The sequence below is a fragment of the Parasteatoda tepidariorum genome, chromosome 6 (genome assembly GCF_043381705.1).
Source record: "Parasteatoda tepidariorum isolate YZ-2023 chromosome 6, CAS_Ptep_4.0, whole genome shotgun sequence".
In the NCBI taxonomy this organism is placed as follows: Eukaryota; Metazoa; Arthropoda; class Arachnida; order Araneae; family Theridiidae; genus Parasteatoda; species Parasteatoda tepidariorum.
In genome coordinates, this window is record NC_092209.1 from 78,494,320 (window position 1) to 78,513,570 (window position 19,251).

The 19,251-nt window shown below is 27.6% G+C and overlaps 1 protein-coding gene across 1 annotated transcript in view; it reads right to left on the reverse strand.

Annotated features, from left to right (window-relative positions):
• The window catches only part of LOC107436583 (protein lap4), an 86,036-nt gene that overhangs the window by 22,527 nt on the left and 44,258 nt on the right, over positions 1-19,251 (reverse strand). The window contains exons 25-26 of the mRNA XM_016048347.3: positions 18,086-18,148; positions 15,228-15,344 (exon numbers count right to left, since the gene is read on the reverse strand). Of these exons, the coding sequence (XP_015903833.1) occupies positions 15,228-15,344; positions 18,086-18,148 (180 nt within the window). The remainder of the gene's footprint in view (positions 1-15,227; positions 15,345-18,085; positions 18,149-19,251) is intronic.

A 19,251-nucleotide genomic window follows, 5' to 3' on the forward strand; every position in this document is an offset into this window, starting at 1 on the left:
TTTTGGAAATAATCTTGAAAAGAAGAAAAAACGATGAAGTAATACACTAATGATTATTTCCAAAATGATGGTAAGGTGAACATCTTTCAAAAAAGAAAGAAAAATCCTAAAATCTTATAAGGAAAAAAAAATTTTGTTTAAAAAATGGCGGGAAAATTTATCGAATTTCGTTCCGGTTTTCTGGTTTTCCGGTTTTCTGATTTCCGGATAACGGGTTCTGTACTGTATTTTCAAGCCACCAATTCCATTGCAGCTTAATTTACATGGTTTGTTTTTCGTTTCTAGTCAGTTATTGTTGTGAATTTCGACAAGATTTTAAAAAATCTTGTTATTTTTTATACTATATTATGATGTGCGCACGAATTTCTAATTGGGTAATTAGTTTTTGGCAAATTCAATTGATGCCTATTCATTTTCTATGCGGTTTTGATCATCGTTTTTTCGATAATTAACTCTACTAATTTCTATACAGTTCTTAAAATCACGTCTTTTTTTTTAAAAAAAAAAAAAAAAATCTGATTTTAATATAACATGCCAATTTTGAATGCTTCTTTGACAGTCATTGCTACGAATTTCAACACAGTTTTTAAAATCTCGTAATATTTAATTGGATTTCTGAACGGTAATGACTATCTTGAATCAATGTGGGTCTTTACACATTTAATCCATACTATCTGTCCTTATTGTGGGAACAACGTTGTCACAACTAATATGGTGCCCCTGAAAGAGTGGCCACAAAATCTGCCCTTCAGATGCCTGTATGATGAAAGGTTATTCTCCAGGTGGGCATTGGAAAAAAAATAATTCTAAAAGAATATTTTTCCATAGACTGTAGTGTTAAAAGTGGACTAAATGGAGGTAAATACACTTATATATAGTATAGTCTGCTTTTCTAAGGTTTGATACAGGGAAAGGGGTGCCGGGAAGGGAGGTCACTGTGACCTCCCTTTTTCAATATTGAAAAAGTTATTCTAATACTGCTTTATAGGCCTAATTTCCCCCAGTTCACCATAAGAAGAAAATTCATCAATTGTATTAGGTGGACTGGAAAGTAATGTCGTTTCTGGGCATTTAATGTTTGTCATCAAGATTTTATTTCTAATCAGTAATGTAGTCACCGTCGTTAGCAACAACCTTTCAATGACGGATCGGGGGAAATTTTTTTTATTTTTATTTTTAAGACTGACAAATATTAAATGCGCCGAAAAGACATTACTTTCCGGTTCACGTAATAATTAATTGTACAGCTAAAAAATGTTGGCATTTGGTCAATGATAATGTTAAATGATGATGGTGTAATAATAATGCTAAACAGATTTTTGCTAAAAATTACATTTCATTTTAGTTTAAGGCACTTAAACTGTGTTTCTTATTTTTCTTGAAAAAAAAACACACAAAAAACACCCTTAACTTTGATTCACCGAAAAAAAGAGCAAAACTCAGTGATGTCCCTTACCATGCTATTATGTCGATTATTAAGCACGAAACAGGCAAATGAGCTACAAAAAACAGTCACATTCTCAGGGAGAAAAAAAAGGAATACACAGGCAAAAGAAGCAAGGTTAAAATAAACACTATAAACATCTAGCATATAAAATAAAAATAACTGCATCACATACATGGAACATTAACAATTCATATAAGCAAGCAGAATATCATACTAAACATAAAAAAAAATGTTGCTCAGTGTAAAGCAAAGTTTTTGTACTAGAACAACACTGGGGAAAAAGTATTCTTTTTGTCTTCCATTGCATGAAATTTTTTAACGAACCTTAGATATTTTCAAGTTGCTGATATCAAATCTGCAATCAGTTTCTCTCTCCAAGCTAGTTTTTTTAATGACATTTTCAGTCTTATTAAATTTTTTTTTTTAATCATGTACAAGTTTTAAAATGTTATATATAACAGGGGCTCGCACGAATGCTGCAAAAAACTTCTATGAGAGTTAGATTCAATTTAAATTTCATAGGTACCAATGTCCGTAAATGTCCTCATATGCTGATACGGGCACCTTCCTATTATGAACTGTGCTTTTAAATGCGTCATACGAAGAAAGCTCCGTCAGTTGCATACAAAATTTTCGAGCATCCAATTTTAAAACTGATGATGCGACTGAACTTCCGTGGAAAGTTGTCGTAATATTTACACCACCCTGTGATATAAAACGTTTTTAAACTTCTAAATTTCAACAACAAATAGACAGTTAAAAAAATACATCTAGCGTTAGGAGAAGAGCTAATTTCAGATTGAAATTCTACATCTGAATCAGGCAACATCAAGTATTAGTATAAATGCAACAAAAAATTAGTTCCCCAGTGTAATCAGTATTGAATCAATTATTACTAGATTTAATAATACAAAATGAATAATTTTTTTTGCAAGGAATCATCTTTGGATTTCATGCTGAGTTTACAATATTATTAAAATTTTTTGATTTACTAAAGTAATTCTAAAGACATGGCAAACACACAAAAAGAAAAATTTACTGTTAAGGTTGTACTTTGAAGGTTCTGCAGTTATAACATTTAACGATTTTTAACAAATAATAAATTGTGAAGTGCAAAACGTTAAATGAAGAAAAGTGACAGTTTTGTGAAAATAAAAAGCTTTCATGATCTAATTTTTTTAACATTTGAAGATATTTCAAAGCTGCAATTGTGGAACTCTAAAAAACATGCAATATTTGAGAACTATACAATAAATTTAATAATTTTTTAAATTAATATTTAGGCTCCTTGTTTTTATGCAAAGACAATTCTTTTTTATATACTTTAAAATTAAAGCTTTGATTTGAGCTAAAACTATTTTAACTGTAGCTTTATTTATCGTCATTTATTGGCATAAAAATTTCAAAGAACATCCTTAAACAGTAAAAGTGAGGTTGTATGTTTTCCTGTTCTAAATTAGAAAGAAAATTATCTAAATAATAATCATAATATTTCAAAGCAAATGAGATAATAAATATGCTCGATTAATAAGCTCATGAAAGTGATGCTTCAGTCTTGTGGTCAGGTGCAAAACATAACTTCATTAAAGGAGAACAAAAACATACATAAACAAAAAGCATGCTCAAAATATTTAATAATGAAAAACAAAACTTTGCAAACAAATGTAAGGAAATATAAAAACAAGCAAAATACAACCAATAACTTTACACATGGTAAAAGCGACATTCAATTAAAAGCTATTTAAAATAAATAAATTTGATGCAGAAATACAAGCAGTTTTTGTTTAAAATTGAATGGCATTTAAAAAAAAATTGGGAATATATAATAAAGTTTATTCATGCAAGGTTTAGTAAAAACAACCTTAATACTTTAAAAAATAAGCCTTAATATTTCTTAATCAGCCTTAATATTTCTTAAAATCTTTGAAGGAAATGAAGTCAAATAAGTATAAACATAAGGAGTTCATAATTAAACAAGGAAAGACAAAAACAGTATTAAACAGTAAAAGAGTTCATTAAAAGTTGGTAAATTAGGCCTAAAAATAAACAAAGATGGAGAAAATTTATTGAGACTTCCGACAGTGCACCAAATCCACAGCTATTTACAGTGAAGAAATGATTAAACCCTCAAAAGAGTTTCACAAAATATCTTAGAACCATCATCACCTCTACCAGTGATTTGACCATTGAGATAAACAAAAGACTCACCGTGACAAATGCTGATCTCAAAAACCAGCTAAAATCTAGAATTAAAAGTTTCACTAACATCTATTAAACACTAATTCGACCTATTCTGCTTTAAAACATCAAAAAAATTTGGTGCAGCCCATGAAAATAATAGCTAGAGACCTTTGAAATTTACCAAAAATATAAGCATTTTGTTCACATGCCATAAAGTGCAACAGAGTACGATGGTTCGGATATATATTCTGATCTGATAATACAAACCAAGTAAAAAACCTCGTTTTTACTAAACCCATGTGACACAGAAAACTAGGAAGAGCCTTGAACGAAGAAATATTATCATCTGAATAATAACAACAAGGCAAATATATTAAAAATACTGACTTTTTTTGATTTCTCTTTTCTGTGGTTTTCAGTGACACCTCTAGTAGCTATGATTCTTCGATTTCGATGAGGTTTTTATTTCTACCTCACTTAAATATTACCATTAATGACTAATGAGTATTCTTTTTTGACTTCTGTTTCAGACCAAGATTTTAATAGTATACATTAAGGACAGACAATTAGTACAGGTTGGGGAAAAAAAAACTTCCACGAAAACACTCTTCCAAGACATTTATATATCTAAGAACAGCTGATAAAAATTTTTAAATTTAAAAAGTTTTCATAAGAAATTACCAATGGTTTTTGGCAAATATTACAAGCAATATTTTTTGACATTCACATAGATATTTAATAAAAATATAGTTGATATATTATTGCATTTTAAAATTGTTGTTCTAAAAAAAAGTTTTTTTTAATTTTAACATTTCGTATTTTTTGTGTTTTAAAAATAAATATAAAGAAAAATGAAAATAAAGATATATTCTAAAAACAATTTAATTTTGGGTACATTTCAGTTAGATGGACGAAAGTAAATTCAACAGTTCTATTTTTTTCCCATCAATTCAGTTTTTTGAACACAAAACAAAATTGCTCAAATAAATAAATAAATACAGAAAAAAAAAATTAGAATTCACTTCCACCCAATTAATTGAAAAGTACCAAGTTGTGAAATTTTTAAATTAACATGACAATGTCTTGAATAAATTTAAACAAAAAATCATTCAAAGAAACAAGAAAGAGAGGACCAGACAATCTTTATTTGTCATAAAAAGTCACAGATAACTATAAACATTCATGTGAAATACATTGGGGCTGATGAATATATATACAAATGAGACTGTATCAAGAATGATTCAGTTATTAAAAATGGTATACAAGATTTAAATTTTGTTCCTGTTTGTGCTCAAATAGTGGAGTTCAGAACAATCTTCTATTACCTTCATATTAATAATGCAGAAAGTAAAAATTGACACATAAATGTTTGGACCCGAGTATTTCAGAAAAAAACTGACGCTCTCAAATCATTGCCTCTTATTAGGTAAGCAAAGCAAATGGGATGAAATTACATTGTGTGCTGATTGCATAATTTTAGAGATATTTATTGTTTTAAAAAGTCATTAAAATTTTACTTTCCTCCTTTCTTATGATACTTCATAGAGAAATAATGAAGATAAATTAATACACCAACATTCTACAATATTCTCTATTGAAACTTTTTTTACTGGTGCTTCATTTTTTACTAATATTATAAGTTTTTTTGAGATATTTCCTGTGCTTGGAGATATCTCATAGGATCATTGGCAAAATAATTGTCAAAAGTTCATTTTTTCTTAGAAATAACTATTACTTGTAGAATCAAATCTTGTTTTCTTATTTTTTTTATAAATAAAATGAATAAATACAGATCAAAAGAACTCAGTGCAAGTGATGATATTATTTGAAGTAATAAAAGGATTTTAAGAACAGATTTAGAACAGAATTTAATTTTAAATCAAACTATTTAAATTTTTACAGATTTTGTTTATTTATTATTCTTCGATTTTTTAAAAATTATATAACTTAGCTAAACAGTAGATTGAAATTCGAAGGGTAGAATTGACATCAATGAATATCTTTATCAAAGATCATCTTCAATAAAGCTCAACAATTTTTAATATTTTTATTGACATAAGTGTTTCAAGATTGCTTGTCCAAAATCTTATTTTTCACTATATTGTACTAGATATACTTATTGTACAACACATAAAGTTCAATAAGAATACCACCAATCTTTATTGATAATTGTTTTATAACATGTCATATGAAAATTGAAAAAGTTACTCAGTTAAAAAAAAAAAAGTTATTTTACAGCTTATCAATCAATTATCCAAAATCGATTTATATTAATGTTATTTCAAAAATTTTAATTAAACTAAAAATAATTAGAATAAAAGAAATTAGTTGTCAACAAATTAGATTTTACAGTTTAATTATTCACATTGATTTAGTTAGGAAACTATAATTAAATGATTATGAAGTTACAATTCAAAAAGAGCTTAATTGATCAAAGAAATAAATTACAATTCTAGCAGCATTTTTAAAGATTAAAAATATTAATTAAATTATCAATTAAAAAATTTAAACTATTAATCAAAAAACTCAAATTATCATCAATTAAAAAATTAAAGTTATCTACAATTTCAACAATTATGAACATTTGTCAATTAATCATAATTTTTTCATCTACTAAAATGGAACAAATCAAAATATTTTTTTAAACACAATTGATTAGTTCACTGCAAATATAACTAAAGAGAGATTCATTGGCCGATTTTCAAAAACACAGATTTATTCATCCCAAATGCTCTGTTTAAAAGCTAATTTAGAAAGAAAAATTATGTCTTGAAATTCTGTGAATGGAAAAAAATTTCCATTTAATTAGCAGTGCTAATTTTTACTTGGTCAAGAAATAAAGAAATAATATACTAAGTAAATTAAAAGTAAAAACGAATTTCAGTGTATTTAGAACACATCACATGCTATTTGAAACTCTGAAAAACTAAATAAGACAGGAATGCACCATAAAATAACTTTTGAAGGAAAATAAAATCAATTTTCAAACAACAAAAAATCTAAATAAGCATATTTAAGGCACACAACAGTAAGCACTGTACCATCATACCTAACAAACATTTCCATATGCTTAACAGGTGAGTATAATTTATATTATTTTCTATTGCTAGATTACACATTCGTTGTAAAAAAGTAAAACGGCAGTGCTTATTTCATTAAGCATTATATAAGTTTGCTGTTAAGTCGAAATATTATTTATTCTTAAACAAAAAACAAAACAAAAAACTATTAAAATTAGGAAACAAATTGAATAAAGTTTATATACAGTACAGAACCCGTTATCCGGAAATCAGAAAACCAAAAAACCGGAACAAAATTCCATACATTTTCCCGCCATTTTTTTAAAAAAATGTTTTCTTCCTCATAAGATTTTAGGATTTTTCTTTTCTTTTTTTTTAAAAGATGTTTACTTTACCATAATTTTGGAAATAATCATCAGTGTATTACTTCATTGTTTTTTCCTCTTTTTAAGAGTATTTCCAAATATTTGTTTTTTTTTTTTTAGTTGGGTTTAAATAATAAAAAAACGGCTTTTTGTAGTGATTCAGAAAACCGGAAAAATCCGTTATCCGGAATAGAGATGGTCCCAATCGTTCCGGATAATCGTTTCCCTACTGTACTTAGTAAATGTACAGAAAGTGTTTAATGATTAAAATATGTGATCTGCACTCTTTTAAAATAGTAAAAATAATCATTAAAAATAGCTTCTGGCAATCCAGAGGAAAATAAAAGAACGTAATACAGTCAAAAACCTTGTCCTCATGAAAAAACTTACTTTTGTTATTCACTCGCATGTTTAAGTAAATCCAATTTATTGATGACTAAAAGCATTTTATATTTCATCTAAACTATATAGAATTCATTAGGAAAAAAATTAAATAAATAAACATAAATAAAAGATTCTTTGTAAAGATTTAAGGTGTATGCCCCTTAAAACTTCAAGATAAATAAAGATTTTTTTAAAAATAAATAAGTTTTTTATTCTTGCTTCTAAAGCATGGAACAGTAGTTTCCATGTGCATTGAATTTATTTATTTATTTTTAATACAGAAAATAGTCACTTTCAGAAAAAGAGATGTATAGTAATTCTGAAACTGATTTTTATATTAGAAAAATATGCAAACTTCATTATTGCATAAGTCAAGCATATTAAAGCACTGCACTTGAAGTAACAATCATTAGTTTAAATTTTTAAAATTGACTTACAACTTGCTAGAAAACGTACAATAATGGTGATTTTGATGAATAGATTATGATTAATATAAAAACTAAAGTGAATATTAAAACATTAAATTCTTATAAGTTATACAAGAAAAAGACTACATTATTTGTGCAATGAAATCGAATCATAAGCCCTAATCAAAACATAATTAATACTAAAGATTATTTTAATTAGTTTTTGCTAAAGATATAAGGTTCAGGTTATAACTAAATTTTAAGATTGAAATTGAGTCATAGTGTGAAACAATAAATCTAATTTCAATAACATTTGCTTATTAAAAATACACATAAAAATTAAATAAATCAAACTTCCCGATTTCTACTAATTTTGCGGAAGAAGTATAGACAGACAACACAATTGTGATTAAACAAAATATTTGCAATGAAAAAAACATGAATTTTTCAAACTGTAGTAGTAATTAATACAAAAAGATATCTACAGCAATTTTTTCTTCTTCTTTTAAACAGATATTTAAGTTTTAGACAGGGTCTATTCTTTTAAAAAGTGGACTAAAAACAAATACTCCTTAATTAACTGAAGTTAATTAGCATAATATGCTCTGAACTAAATTTAGTACATTTTAACTAAAATAAATAATTTTACCAATTCTAAGGTAATTGACAAAAAGAGTATTTTGCTGCTTAGTGTAATCAAATTGAGTGATTTATAAAGTTTTAAAATAGAGCACTTTTAAAGAAGTGGTTAATTATAAAATGGTAAACATAGTGCTGTACATGTTATCAAGATTCCAATAATTCATATAAATTTCTATCTCAAAGACTATGATATATTATATTTTTACAGTAGTAAATGCTTGAACTATTAATGATTAAAAAATCCCATTTATCACAGATAGGTATATAAACTCATTTTTAAATGTCCAATTCAGTAAAAGGATTTTCACCTCATTATTTAAATATTAATTTTTGTACTATGCTATTAAAATTGTATTAAAATATCATTTTTAATGAAGCAAATAATTATACTTTGCATGAAACAAAAGATGAATTAAGATTATTTATACTTGCAAATTAAAATTTAAATAATTAATATAAAAATGTCTTCAGTAATAAATTCTTTCTCAAAATAATAAATCCTATAACAATAAAAGTACCTATTTGCAATAGATAATAAATATAAGACATAATTAGATTTTTTTTGTTGAATAAAATCTTCTTAATTTAGCAATAATTATTTTTTACTTGTTGATTAACCATAGTGAACAATAAACCTTTATATCAGGTTTTGGTTTAAAAACTACAGTAATTTTTCCCCCAATTCTTTTTAAATGAATTTCACATAATGGAAGATATAGTACACAGTAACAATTAGGAAGAAACAAAAACTTTAACAAGTCATATTACAAATTTTTTGTTAGACTGGTGTAATAGAGAGCTTTAAAACAGCAATTTAAATGTATCAGATCAGTTTAGCAATGTAATACATTTATTAGGAAATAAAAGAACAATTAAATCACAGACCATAATAAATACACAATCAAACTGACGAAACGAAAAAAATAAGTTAGTGATAACATATAATCATAACTGCCAACATAAAAAGGAAATATTCCAATAGATTTTTGAAATACTGCAATTTGAGTTCAACAACTGTACAATACAGTCGAACTCGTTTATAACGAGCTCAGATTTACCGAGGGAAACGAGAATATTTCGTTGGTTCAATGTTAAGTCTATGGAACAGAAGTCTTTTTTTCAAAATGATAAGAAATGCGTTAGTTGTCATTAAATTAAGAAAAGTATTTAATTAAATTAATTAATGTAACTAAAGTAAGTAATTATTAATTAAATTTTATGTAAACTCAATCATTTGACCTCCCAAGACACCCCCCCCCCTGGTTGCACACCAGCCTTAAGGACCCCTTTATTACGAGCACTCGGATTTAACGAGTACATGTTACGGTCCCTTTTTGCTCGTTATAAACGAGTTCAACTGTATTTAAAATACTCTAGATTGGGAATTAATACACAAAAGCTGTATCAGTTACTTAGGTGCAATCAGTTACAGCTATAAATTCTACAGATTTTCTAGCTAAGGTACTGTGATGCCACAATGGGCATTACGTATTTCCTAACTTTTAAAATTTCTTTAATTATTTAAACTTATTTTTTTAATCATTATTAATCAAATTATATTTAAATTAAATCAATTAATAAATTTTTATAAAGCAAACATAAAAGATTTTATTCCTTTCTTATCGATCAACAAAACAGCTAACTTTTCATTTCAATACTAATGCAGACTTATTAATTCACTGTCGCGCCTAATCGAAAACAAAAATCTATTTATAACTCTTTATTATTAATTACTTACCACAAATATGTTTCAGTTACAAAGTTATACTAATGTTCACAGTCTTGTTGGCGATTCACGATCGCCAAAGTATTTTCAAACCTAATATTGGTTATGGGGGGTTGGCTTTATTTTGGCTATGTAATCTTTTGATAATACGCCAACCTTGTATCTCTTTTCCATGCTGTGATTCTTCCTTGGTTCTCTTTTCCATACTGTCCATTGGGAACAAATTCATTTACTTTCAATTTCAAATTTGTAGCGACATTTTGGGCCTCCCAGTCCCAACCGATGAATAAAAAATCTCAACTGAAAACATTTATGCTAACTAAAATCTTGAAGTAAGAGAATGTTTTATCTTGATCCCTTTAAGGGACTTCTTTTCTTCATTATTTCTTAAAATTTTTGAATTATGGCCATTTTTAATAATTAATAAATCAATTTTTCTCAAACGATTTCATTTATTTCTCTGAGACAATTTATAATTAAATTACATCAAAATTAAGATGTATATGTAACAGTCAAAAGTCAATGATTATACTTCAACTACCACTAAAATATTAGTAATGGCGATCACTGCCACCAAAGATACAGATCAAAATGATTGATTTGTTAAAGTGCAAAAAAATTACACTTTAACTAATGAGCTAATATGCACATTACCTACAAGCGCTTGTTAAACTTAAAATAAAAATCTCTGCTAGAGCAACAGTAACTTTCGGTAGCATCTTTTAGATCAATAGATTTTGCTAAAAATCAATTTACTAAAATCAATATAGTAGTCAACAGAATCAAGCGTCAATCCCTTTAAAAAAATATAAAATAAAGCTATTGGCTTAAAATATTATTACTATTAAGGAAATTAACTGAAGTCATTTATTTATTTTTCAAGATTTGAAGAACTAAGTGAATGAATACAATCAACAAATGAGTTGATAAAATAAGAGGAACAAACTTTTACTTTAACAATATGGAAACCGTTAATGCGTCAAGGGAAATTGTGCAGAAAGAAAAAATCTAGTTTTTGCACTTGAACAGATTATTCAAATTAATCTGTAGATCTAGGTAATGTGCAACTTAACAGCTTTCAAGCTTTAGCAACAACATGTACACTAATAATTAAAAATTTAACTGCAATAATTTATGATTGATATCAAATGGGGTTGAATATAAAATGTTTTCATTAAGTCCTCTTTTAATTCATTTTTTCATTTTAGATAATTATATCATTGAATTTAAAAACTGAAATTGCAAAATAGATTAAAAACATTGAAATTGATCACTGTATATGAGAATATACTTGAGAATTATATGAACAATAATACTTATTTGAATACTCAAGCAATAAACTGGCGCAAAAAAAAAAATTATTAAGTTTTATTTTTATCAGAAAAGAATTTCAAAAAATATTTAAAAAAACTGGCAGAATACTGGTAAAATCCAGAAATCTTTTGGAAAATCCAGTTAAGTTGGCAGCTATGTATAATACTAATCATTTGGATTTCTTATCTCAGTCTATAATTATAGGAGTATTGAAAGAGTAATTATAGAGTATGAGTAGAGGAGTAATTTTGCATCATTGCTGTTCCAAATGATTTTTAAGTCATGATGCAAACTACTTTTTTTATTGTATACACGGAGCACAAATATAAAATTATGCACACTTATTACTCAAATAATGAATTTGATAGGGCTATATTAAGCACCAGTTTAAGGCACATAATTTAAAAATAAAATACGTGCATATCCTTTTAACCTCATTCTTTTGATTTTCTATTAATCAAAAATTACCATTATATGGTAAAAAGAGAGATATTCAAAATTTCGAAAACAGAAAAAAGAATAAACAAAATATCACAGAAAATAGGCAGCTTTGTTTAAAATTTAAAAGCCACGAATTTTAGCATACTGGCTACATATTACTTGAAAGTTATTCAATTACTTGAAAGTTATTAGAAAGAAAAAAAAATTACGGATAGCCCAAACAAAAAGTTGACATGTACGATAGTGCCTTAGAATACAGCAGAGTGACAATTTAGGATTCTACAGGAAAGTAGAAAAAGGGTGCTGCAAACTGCGCACAACTGATTAACTGCTTTGCATGAGAGTATTTAATGTGAATGTAAAGTTGTGCTAAAGATAGATGCTCCCAGAACATAATAACCGCAGCTAAGATGTTGATGATAAACGCACTTTGTTTTTTTAAAATTCATTTATTTAACTTTTTTTTTACATTATTTTTTATTAAATATTTTTTTTTTAATGAATTCCGAAAATTTTTCTTGTGAATTAATTTGTTCCTTAACGAATTAGAGATTATTTTGCATTAAATTTTGTTACTTAAAACAGCCTCCAATAACAAGTGATGTTTAACTGAGTTTTTCAAGAAATATGAATTTGCCTTAAGCTTTCTATTAATTTTAATATATATATATACACACAGTACAGAACCCGTTATACGGAAATCAGAAAAACGGAATGAAATTCGATAAACTTTCCCGCCATTTTTTTTAAAATTCTCCTCAAGATTTTAGGATTTTTCTTTCTTTTTTGAAAGATGTTTACCTAACCATCATTTTGGAAATAATCATTAGCGTATTATTTCATCGTTTTTTCTTCTTTTTAAGATTATTTCCAAATATAATTTTTTTTTTTTTTAGTTGGGTTTAACAATAAAAAAAATTGGCTTTTTGTAGAGATTCAGAAAACTGGAAAAATCAGTTATCTGGAATAGCGATGGTCCCGATCGTTCCGGATAATCGGTATATATATATATATATAAACATTTGATAATTCAATGCAATTTTGATGTTCTTGATTGTAATTAAAAATTCACAAATTCTTATTTATCTTTATCACATACTTATTAACGTTTTAATTTGTTAATAAATCCCAGATTTATTTTAATTATTACTTTATTTTTATTAAATTTATAAAAGCAAATTCAGATTTCTATGAGTTTTTTTTTTTAACAATTAATATAAAATGCATGTGAAAATTTCTAAGGACATTAATTTTCATTTTAAGGTTATTTTTGATGCTATGTTTCAATATTTTTACATATTTAAGGAAAATTTTTTAGGTCGTACAACATCCTAGCCTTGATAATAACACACAAGTGTGTGATTTTTGGAGGCAAAAAAGCACATAATGCAGTATTTATTATTAAAGGTCAACTGCGAAGAATGAGCAATGTATAAAACAGAGATAACTAAAGTAATCAATCAATTTAAGTTACATTTTTGTGATAATGGAAATATTTATATCCCAGATGAAATTATAGCACCACTTTTTGCTTAAGCTGAAAATATCCACAGTTATTTGCAAGATGCAGCCAATGAATTATTAGTAGACCTTGAAGCAAAGCTGCTTTTTAATTCTTAATTATGTATTTTTTTAAAATTAAATTGGGAGTAAATTTCGGATGTGTATGAATATTACACAAAAATATTCAAAACTTTGTAATGCACCATTTAACTTTTTTATTTGCATTCCCAAGATCACACTTGAATCCAGTTTCAGTCATGTTAATTCTATTATAAAAAAAAACAGAGAAATAAATTGAATGTGGAGCTCTGAGGGAATTTATAACTGAAAACAAATTTTAACGAAGCATTGCTTATTTGAGTTAAATTATCAAGCACATCGTTCACATTAATTTATGTAAACATTTGATTTTATGAAAATAAAACGAATCTATGTTTTTTATAAAGGAGGTTGATGAAAGAAGTATAAAATTTTTGAGGATCAATGATCAAAAAAGTTTGGTGGGCACTGATCTAGAAGGTATAACTGTGAACAAATGGTGTTGAAGTTTTCAAGATGGACAACCATCAATATCGGATCTGCCAAAATTGGGGCAAAGAAAACGCTGATTTCTGAATTGTTCTTATAGATTAAAAATAATAAAAGGTGTCTTAATAAAAGATGTTTTAATGTAATGATCTTAAAACAGACTTAAAATGCCCAATTCTAAACTGGTTATAAATCAGTTATACATAATCTTCTGTACACCTCTACCTGTCTTTAAAACCTTGAATAGTGGTGTAATCATGATCGTCACATGTCAACTTTTAATTTGGACTACCTTTATAGTTGAAAATGTACTGATATATGTAATTACTCAATTTAAATTAAACCTTAAATGTCAGGGAAAAAAATTATTCATGATGATGCAGAAACAGACACATTCTCAATATACAAAGAATTAATAAAAAAAAGAAATTTTCTCACTTACGCATCTTTAAAATACTTGAAATAAAAGGTTCAAAGTTTACCATGAACACGTAACTACAGCCATATCATTCCCACAGTAATGGTATAAAGCAGACATAACAAATTTTGCTGATTAAACCTTTAACTGTCAATACAAACTTAGTCCAACAAGGTTTTCTGTTAAGCTAGTTTTTTTCCCCTTAAAAAGGGGTTTAGACAAGAAACTTCAATTCAGTTTCACTTAGCTGCTTGACAGTTAGTTGGTTAAAACCAAATATATACCACATACAACAAAGAAAAAATTTGAATTTCATTCTAAATTTTTAAATAAATAATAGCTAAATTGATTTAAAAAAAAAAGGTTCAACATTATTTGTTTTCATATCAATCCTAATTACTTAGGACTTCAACGTAAATTATTCATTTATATACACTTTAAACACATATATACACATCACATTTATAAGCTAAACGTTTAAATATTCATCGATATTAAAAGTAGATAATTTGCTTAAAAATTGATAATAAAAAATGGTTCCCTATTCAAGTCATAGTTAGATAAATGAGATAATCATAAAAGCAAAGATGGAAGAAAAAAAAGGAAGTGTTTTCAATATAACAAGTGTTATTATTTTCAAGGATATAAAAATTACCTATTCCAATTTAATTTAAAGCAAATAAAACTAAAAGCCAGATGTTAAAAGATAAAATTTAAATGTGATACATTACCATTGTAATACAATTACTATTATATAACAGTTCACAGAATACAATAGAATTATATTATTTAGCTAAAATATGAATTTTATGTTACAAATCACTCTCTACTGTAAGAGGTGGTGACCCTACCTGCCAACCTTGAGGCAACGGGTCGTGGCGGACGGTCAACGTCATTTCGTAAGTCGGGGCTAGGAGAGCCATCACAGCATCTTTATGTGATGCTTTACTAACTTCAGCACCATTGACCTATGAAACAATGGAAGAAAGTGTCAGTTTATTTAAAATGCCAGAATAAATATAGTTGCTGGGATAAAACATAGATTTTCAAAGATGGATGATCACTTAAACTGAGACACTGCAGTGTTTATTATAGGTTTGGGATTATCTCCTTTACCTTTATTGGTACCGACTATGACCTCACTTTTCAAGAGATTTCCTCAGTGACGAAAAATAGACCGGCAGGTCTAGCTCTCCCCTCCTGCCCATCCCTGGTTTTGTAGGAAAAGACCAGGATGTGCATTGGATCTTGAGACTGACAGACAGGCTCAAAAGGCCGCCTCAAGACTTATCAGTGGGCACCTAAAATGCATGACCTTTAAATGCAGCCGCAAAGTCTTCCCAACGTGCACGAAGTGCCATTTGATGCCGGCCTCCCCCGATCACATCCTCGATTGCTTGGGGCTCGCTCTTACGAATATTCGTGATAGCCCATTTCTGGTGCTTGACTTTGCTAGAGATGGATCATGGATTTGATCCAGCTGTCGCTAGATCCTGAAGGATTGGACACAACACAACAACAACCTTTATTGGTAAATCTACAAAATACAACTCTTTCAGGCAGCCATAGATGGTAGTACCTTACAACGAACGATTAAATTTCAAAGTGGTCGTATTACTCTATTGGTCAAAGAGAAGAGCACCATTTGTGGGACAGGAGAAGGTATGCATTAACTGGCGTTAACACGCTTTTGGAAAATTAATGAAATTTTGCATTTAAACAAGTTAACTATTGATTTTATTACAGTCTCAAGATATATAACTTCATTAATTTTCAAATGTGTTTTATAGTCTAATATTTTGAAATAAATAAATAATAATTTAAATAAAGAAATGACTGTTCAATAAAAAACAATAATGCAATTTATTGATCACTGATGGTAAGAAAAATAGTAACAGTACTACAGTGGTAAAGTTTTTATAAGACTTCAGAGGTTATTAACATAAATAATGTGACTGAAGTATTTTGTTTTGTTACAAATGTTTAGAATGTAGAAAGCATAATACTAAATAAATATTTCTTTTAATTATTAAAAATGAGAAGAAATACTATTTACATTCACACAATTTTGTGATAATTTCTATTACAAAAGTCCTGAAAATAAAACTGATATTATATAAACATTTATAAAAATGAAATAAGTCCAGAGCACACATAAAAAGGAAATCTATAGCCGAAGTTAAGTAAACGCCAGCCAATACATAGCTTCTCTCTTCCTTCACGTTGTGATATCATTTTCAACCAATAGCGTCATCCGGCCACTTTGAAATTTAATTGCCAGTCACCTTACATCCCACAGCACTACTCATACAAATCCAACTTACTGAATGACAAACTTTAGTGCCCTTAATATGACACCAGATGCAGTCTAACTAACCCATCATATTCCATGCTTCAGGTGACACTTGAAAAAACAAACATAATTGGACTACCCAATGTGAAGACACAGAACTGCAATAGTAACATCACACACAGCCGCTCTAAAGTAATATTTAATAAAGTAACCTAGTGTTTTGAGACTGGGAACATAAAAGAGATTCCATTATAAGCAGCATTTGAGCACTTAATGCCATATTTTTATTGAAAGGCCTATAAAAAATTAAGGTGGAATAAAGAGTGTATAGCAACAACAACAAGATGAGCTATTTCTGAAAAAGCAAAAGAAAGAAAAAAAAAATCTTTATATGCCGCGATGGCTCAGGAGATAGAGTGTTCACTGTTTAATGAGGTGAACCAGGTTCGTATTCCCAGTGATGGCTGGTCGATAGGAATTCAACAACCGGCTTGCACCGATCACAGCGCTGAGGTAAAATATCCTCGGTAGTAGACGGACTATGGGTTAGAGTCCCCTTGCTGTCAAGCTAACCGTGGGAGGTTTTCCTTTCCATCTAATGCAAATGCAGGTTAGTTCCATCAAAAAGTCCTCCACAAAGGCAAATTTCTCTCAATACTTGATCCAGGAGTTACCTTGCCTTCTCGATAGGTTTCAAAATTACCAAGGATACGGAGTTTAACATTAGCACTCAAAATTGGGTCGGCTGTTCAACGGCAGTAATAAAATAAAATCTTCTTTATGGAAGTTTAAATGGAGTTTCTTTTTTAAACAAAGACTGTTTCATAATTAAAATTGCACAATGTAGTAACAAACAAATAAGGTCAAGTATCTGATTAAAAGAAAGTGCTTCAAATGAAGGCATTTCTACTATGTAGTTAAATGGTAATATTAATACAAAAATTTTAACCGTAATGTTAGTTTTAATAAACTACATCAACATAATTTTTTGTTTTGTTTGAAAAGTACTAAAACTTTTATTGGAGAGGAAATATTACATTTAAGATCATATGGGGAGGGGTAAAATGGCATAAAAATAACTAATTCCAGAAATTTCTAATTGGCATTTATGTTATTATTTTGTGCGCATTTTTTACTTAATTCTATAATCATATGAAAATATAACTAAAACATGTGACAAAGGACAGAATTTTTTTGATTATTTATTTATTTATGATCATTATTCCAAGTTTGGCAAAGTTATGCTGGATTTTATACTTAGGTTTTAAAATTTAGAATAAAGATTAAAAAAAGAAACATAAATTAGATTGGGACACATTTAATTACTTACAATAATATGGCAATGGCAACTAGTTATACTAATAAGTACTTTCAAATCTAAGAAAACATAACTTAATTTATAAACTCTAATCTTACTTTTAATAATCTATCACCAACTTTTAGTTTCCCTGTTTTGGCAGCAGCCCCCTCTGGAACAATCTGAAAAAATAATAAATTTAATGAGAATAAAAAAGATAAAACAAACAGCAAATTTTTTTTTAACCAAATATTAACAAATGTATTTTATTTCAAAAACACAGAACCTTTTAAATAAGACGGGCTAGGANAAAAAAAAAAAAAAAAAAAAAAAAAAAAAAAAAAAAAAAAAAAAAAAAAAAAAATCATTTTAGACTGTAATTTGTCATAGCTATAGATTATTAATTTATTCTACCAAGTCTTATAATAGGAGGTTTAAACAGCTTCCTAATGTTTAAAAACACTTAAAAGCAAATTTTTTTTAGTGACTTAAGAAATTTTAATGAGCTCTTTTATTGTAACCTAAGGAGAAAGTATTAATAAATTAAATGTTTCAGTCTGAAATTTCAAACGTTAGGGGAAAATCAACACTCCTCAAATTTAAACTGCAAACTTTACTAGTATTGGATATAATTGAATGCATTTGAAAAAAAATAAGATTAAGAGATACGAGCATATTATTTAAAGGAAACACTCAGGACTGCACCATAATCATTGGAACCACAAACATAAAGTATGGAATTGCCAATTACACAGCACAAAAACCAAAATGTATAAGATTTCACTATAATTTGAAAAACTTTAATGGACTAAGATTTACTTTAGTCCATTAAATTGGTCAATTATTACAAATTATTAAAAACAACAAAGGACAATTATATATTTTAGTTCATTATAACACCAAAATGTTCAATTGCACTTTATGCAGACAATAAATGGAATAAAAAAAAATCATATTTAATAAAACACTTATTCACTGGATGTAAAACACATGCCATCATTTTACAATATATTATATGAATATATATTACAGGCAATATATAGTATGAAAACAATTTTTAAATTAATTTCACACTTGCCTACAAATGTAAATATGTTGGTGTTAATCGCACAATGAACATAGTCTACAGGGAACTTTGTCGGCAACACACCAAATTATTTTAGCAGCCATAACGATGGTTGAAAACTCTTTGTAGCAACCATACGTTTAAACTGCAAGCTCAATTATTTAATTAATATTTATATATTACAAAAAGGAAAAATTATAACTCATAGTTTATTGGCTC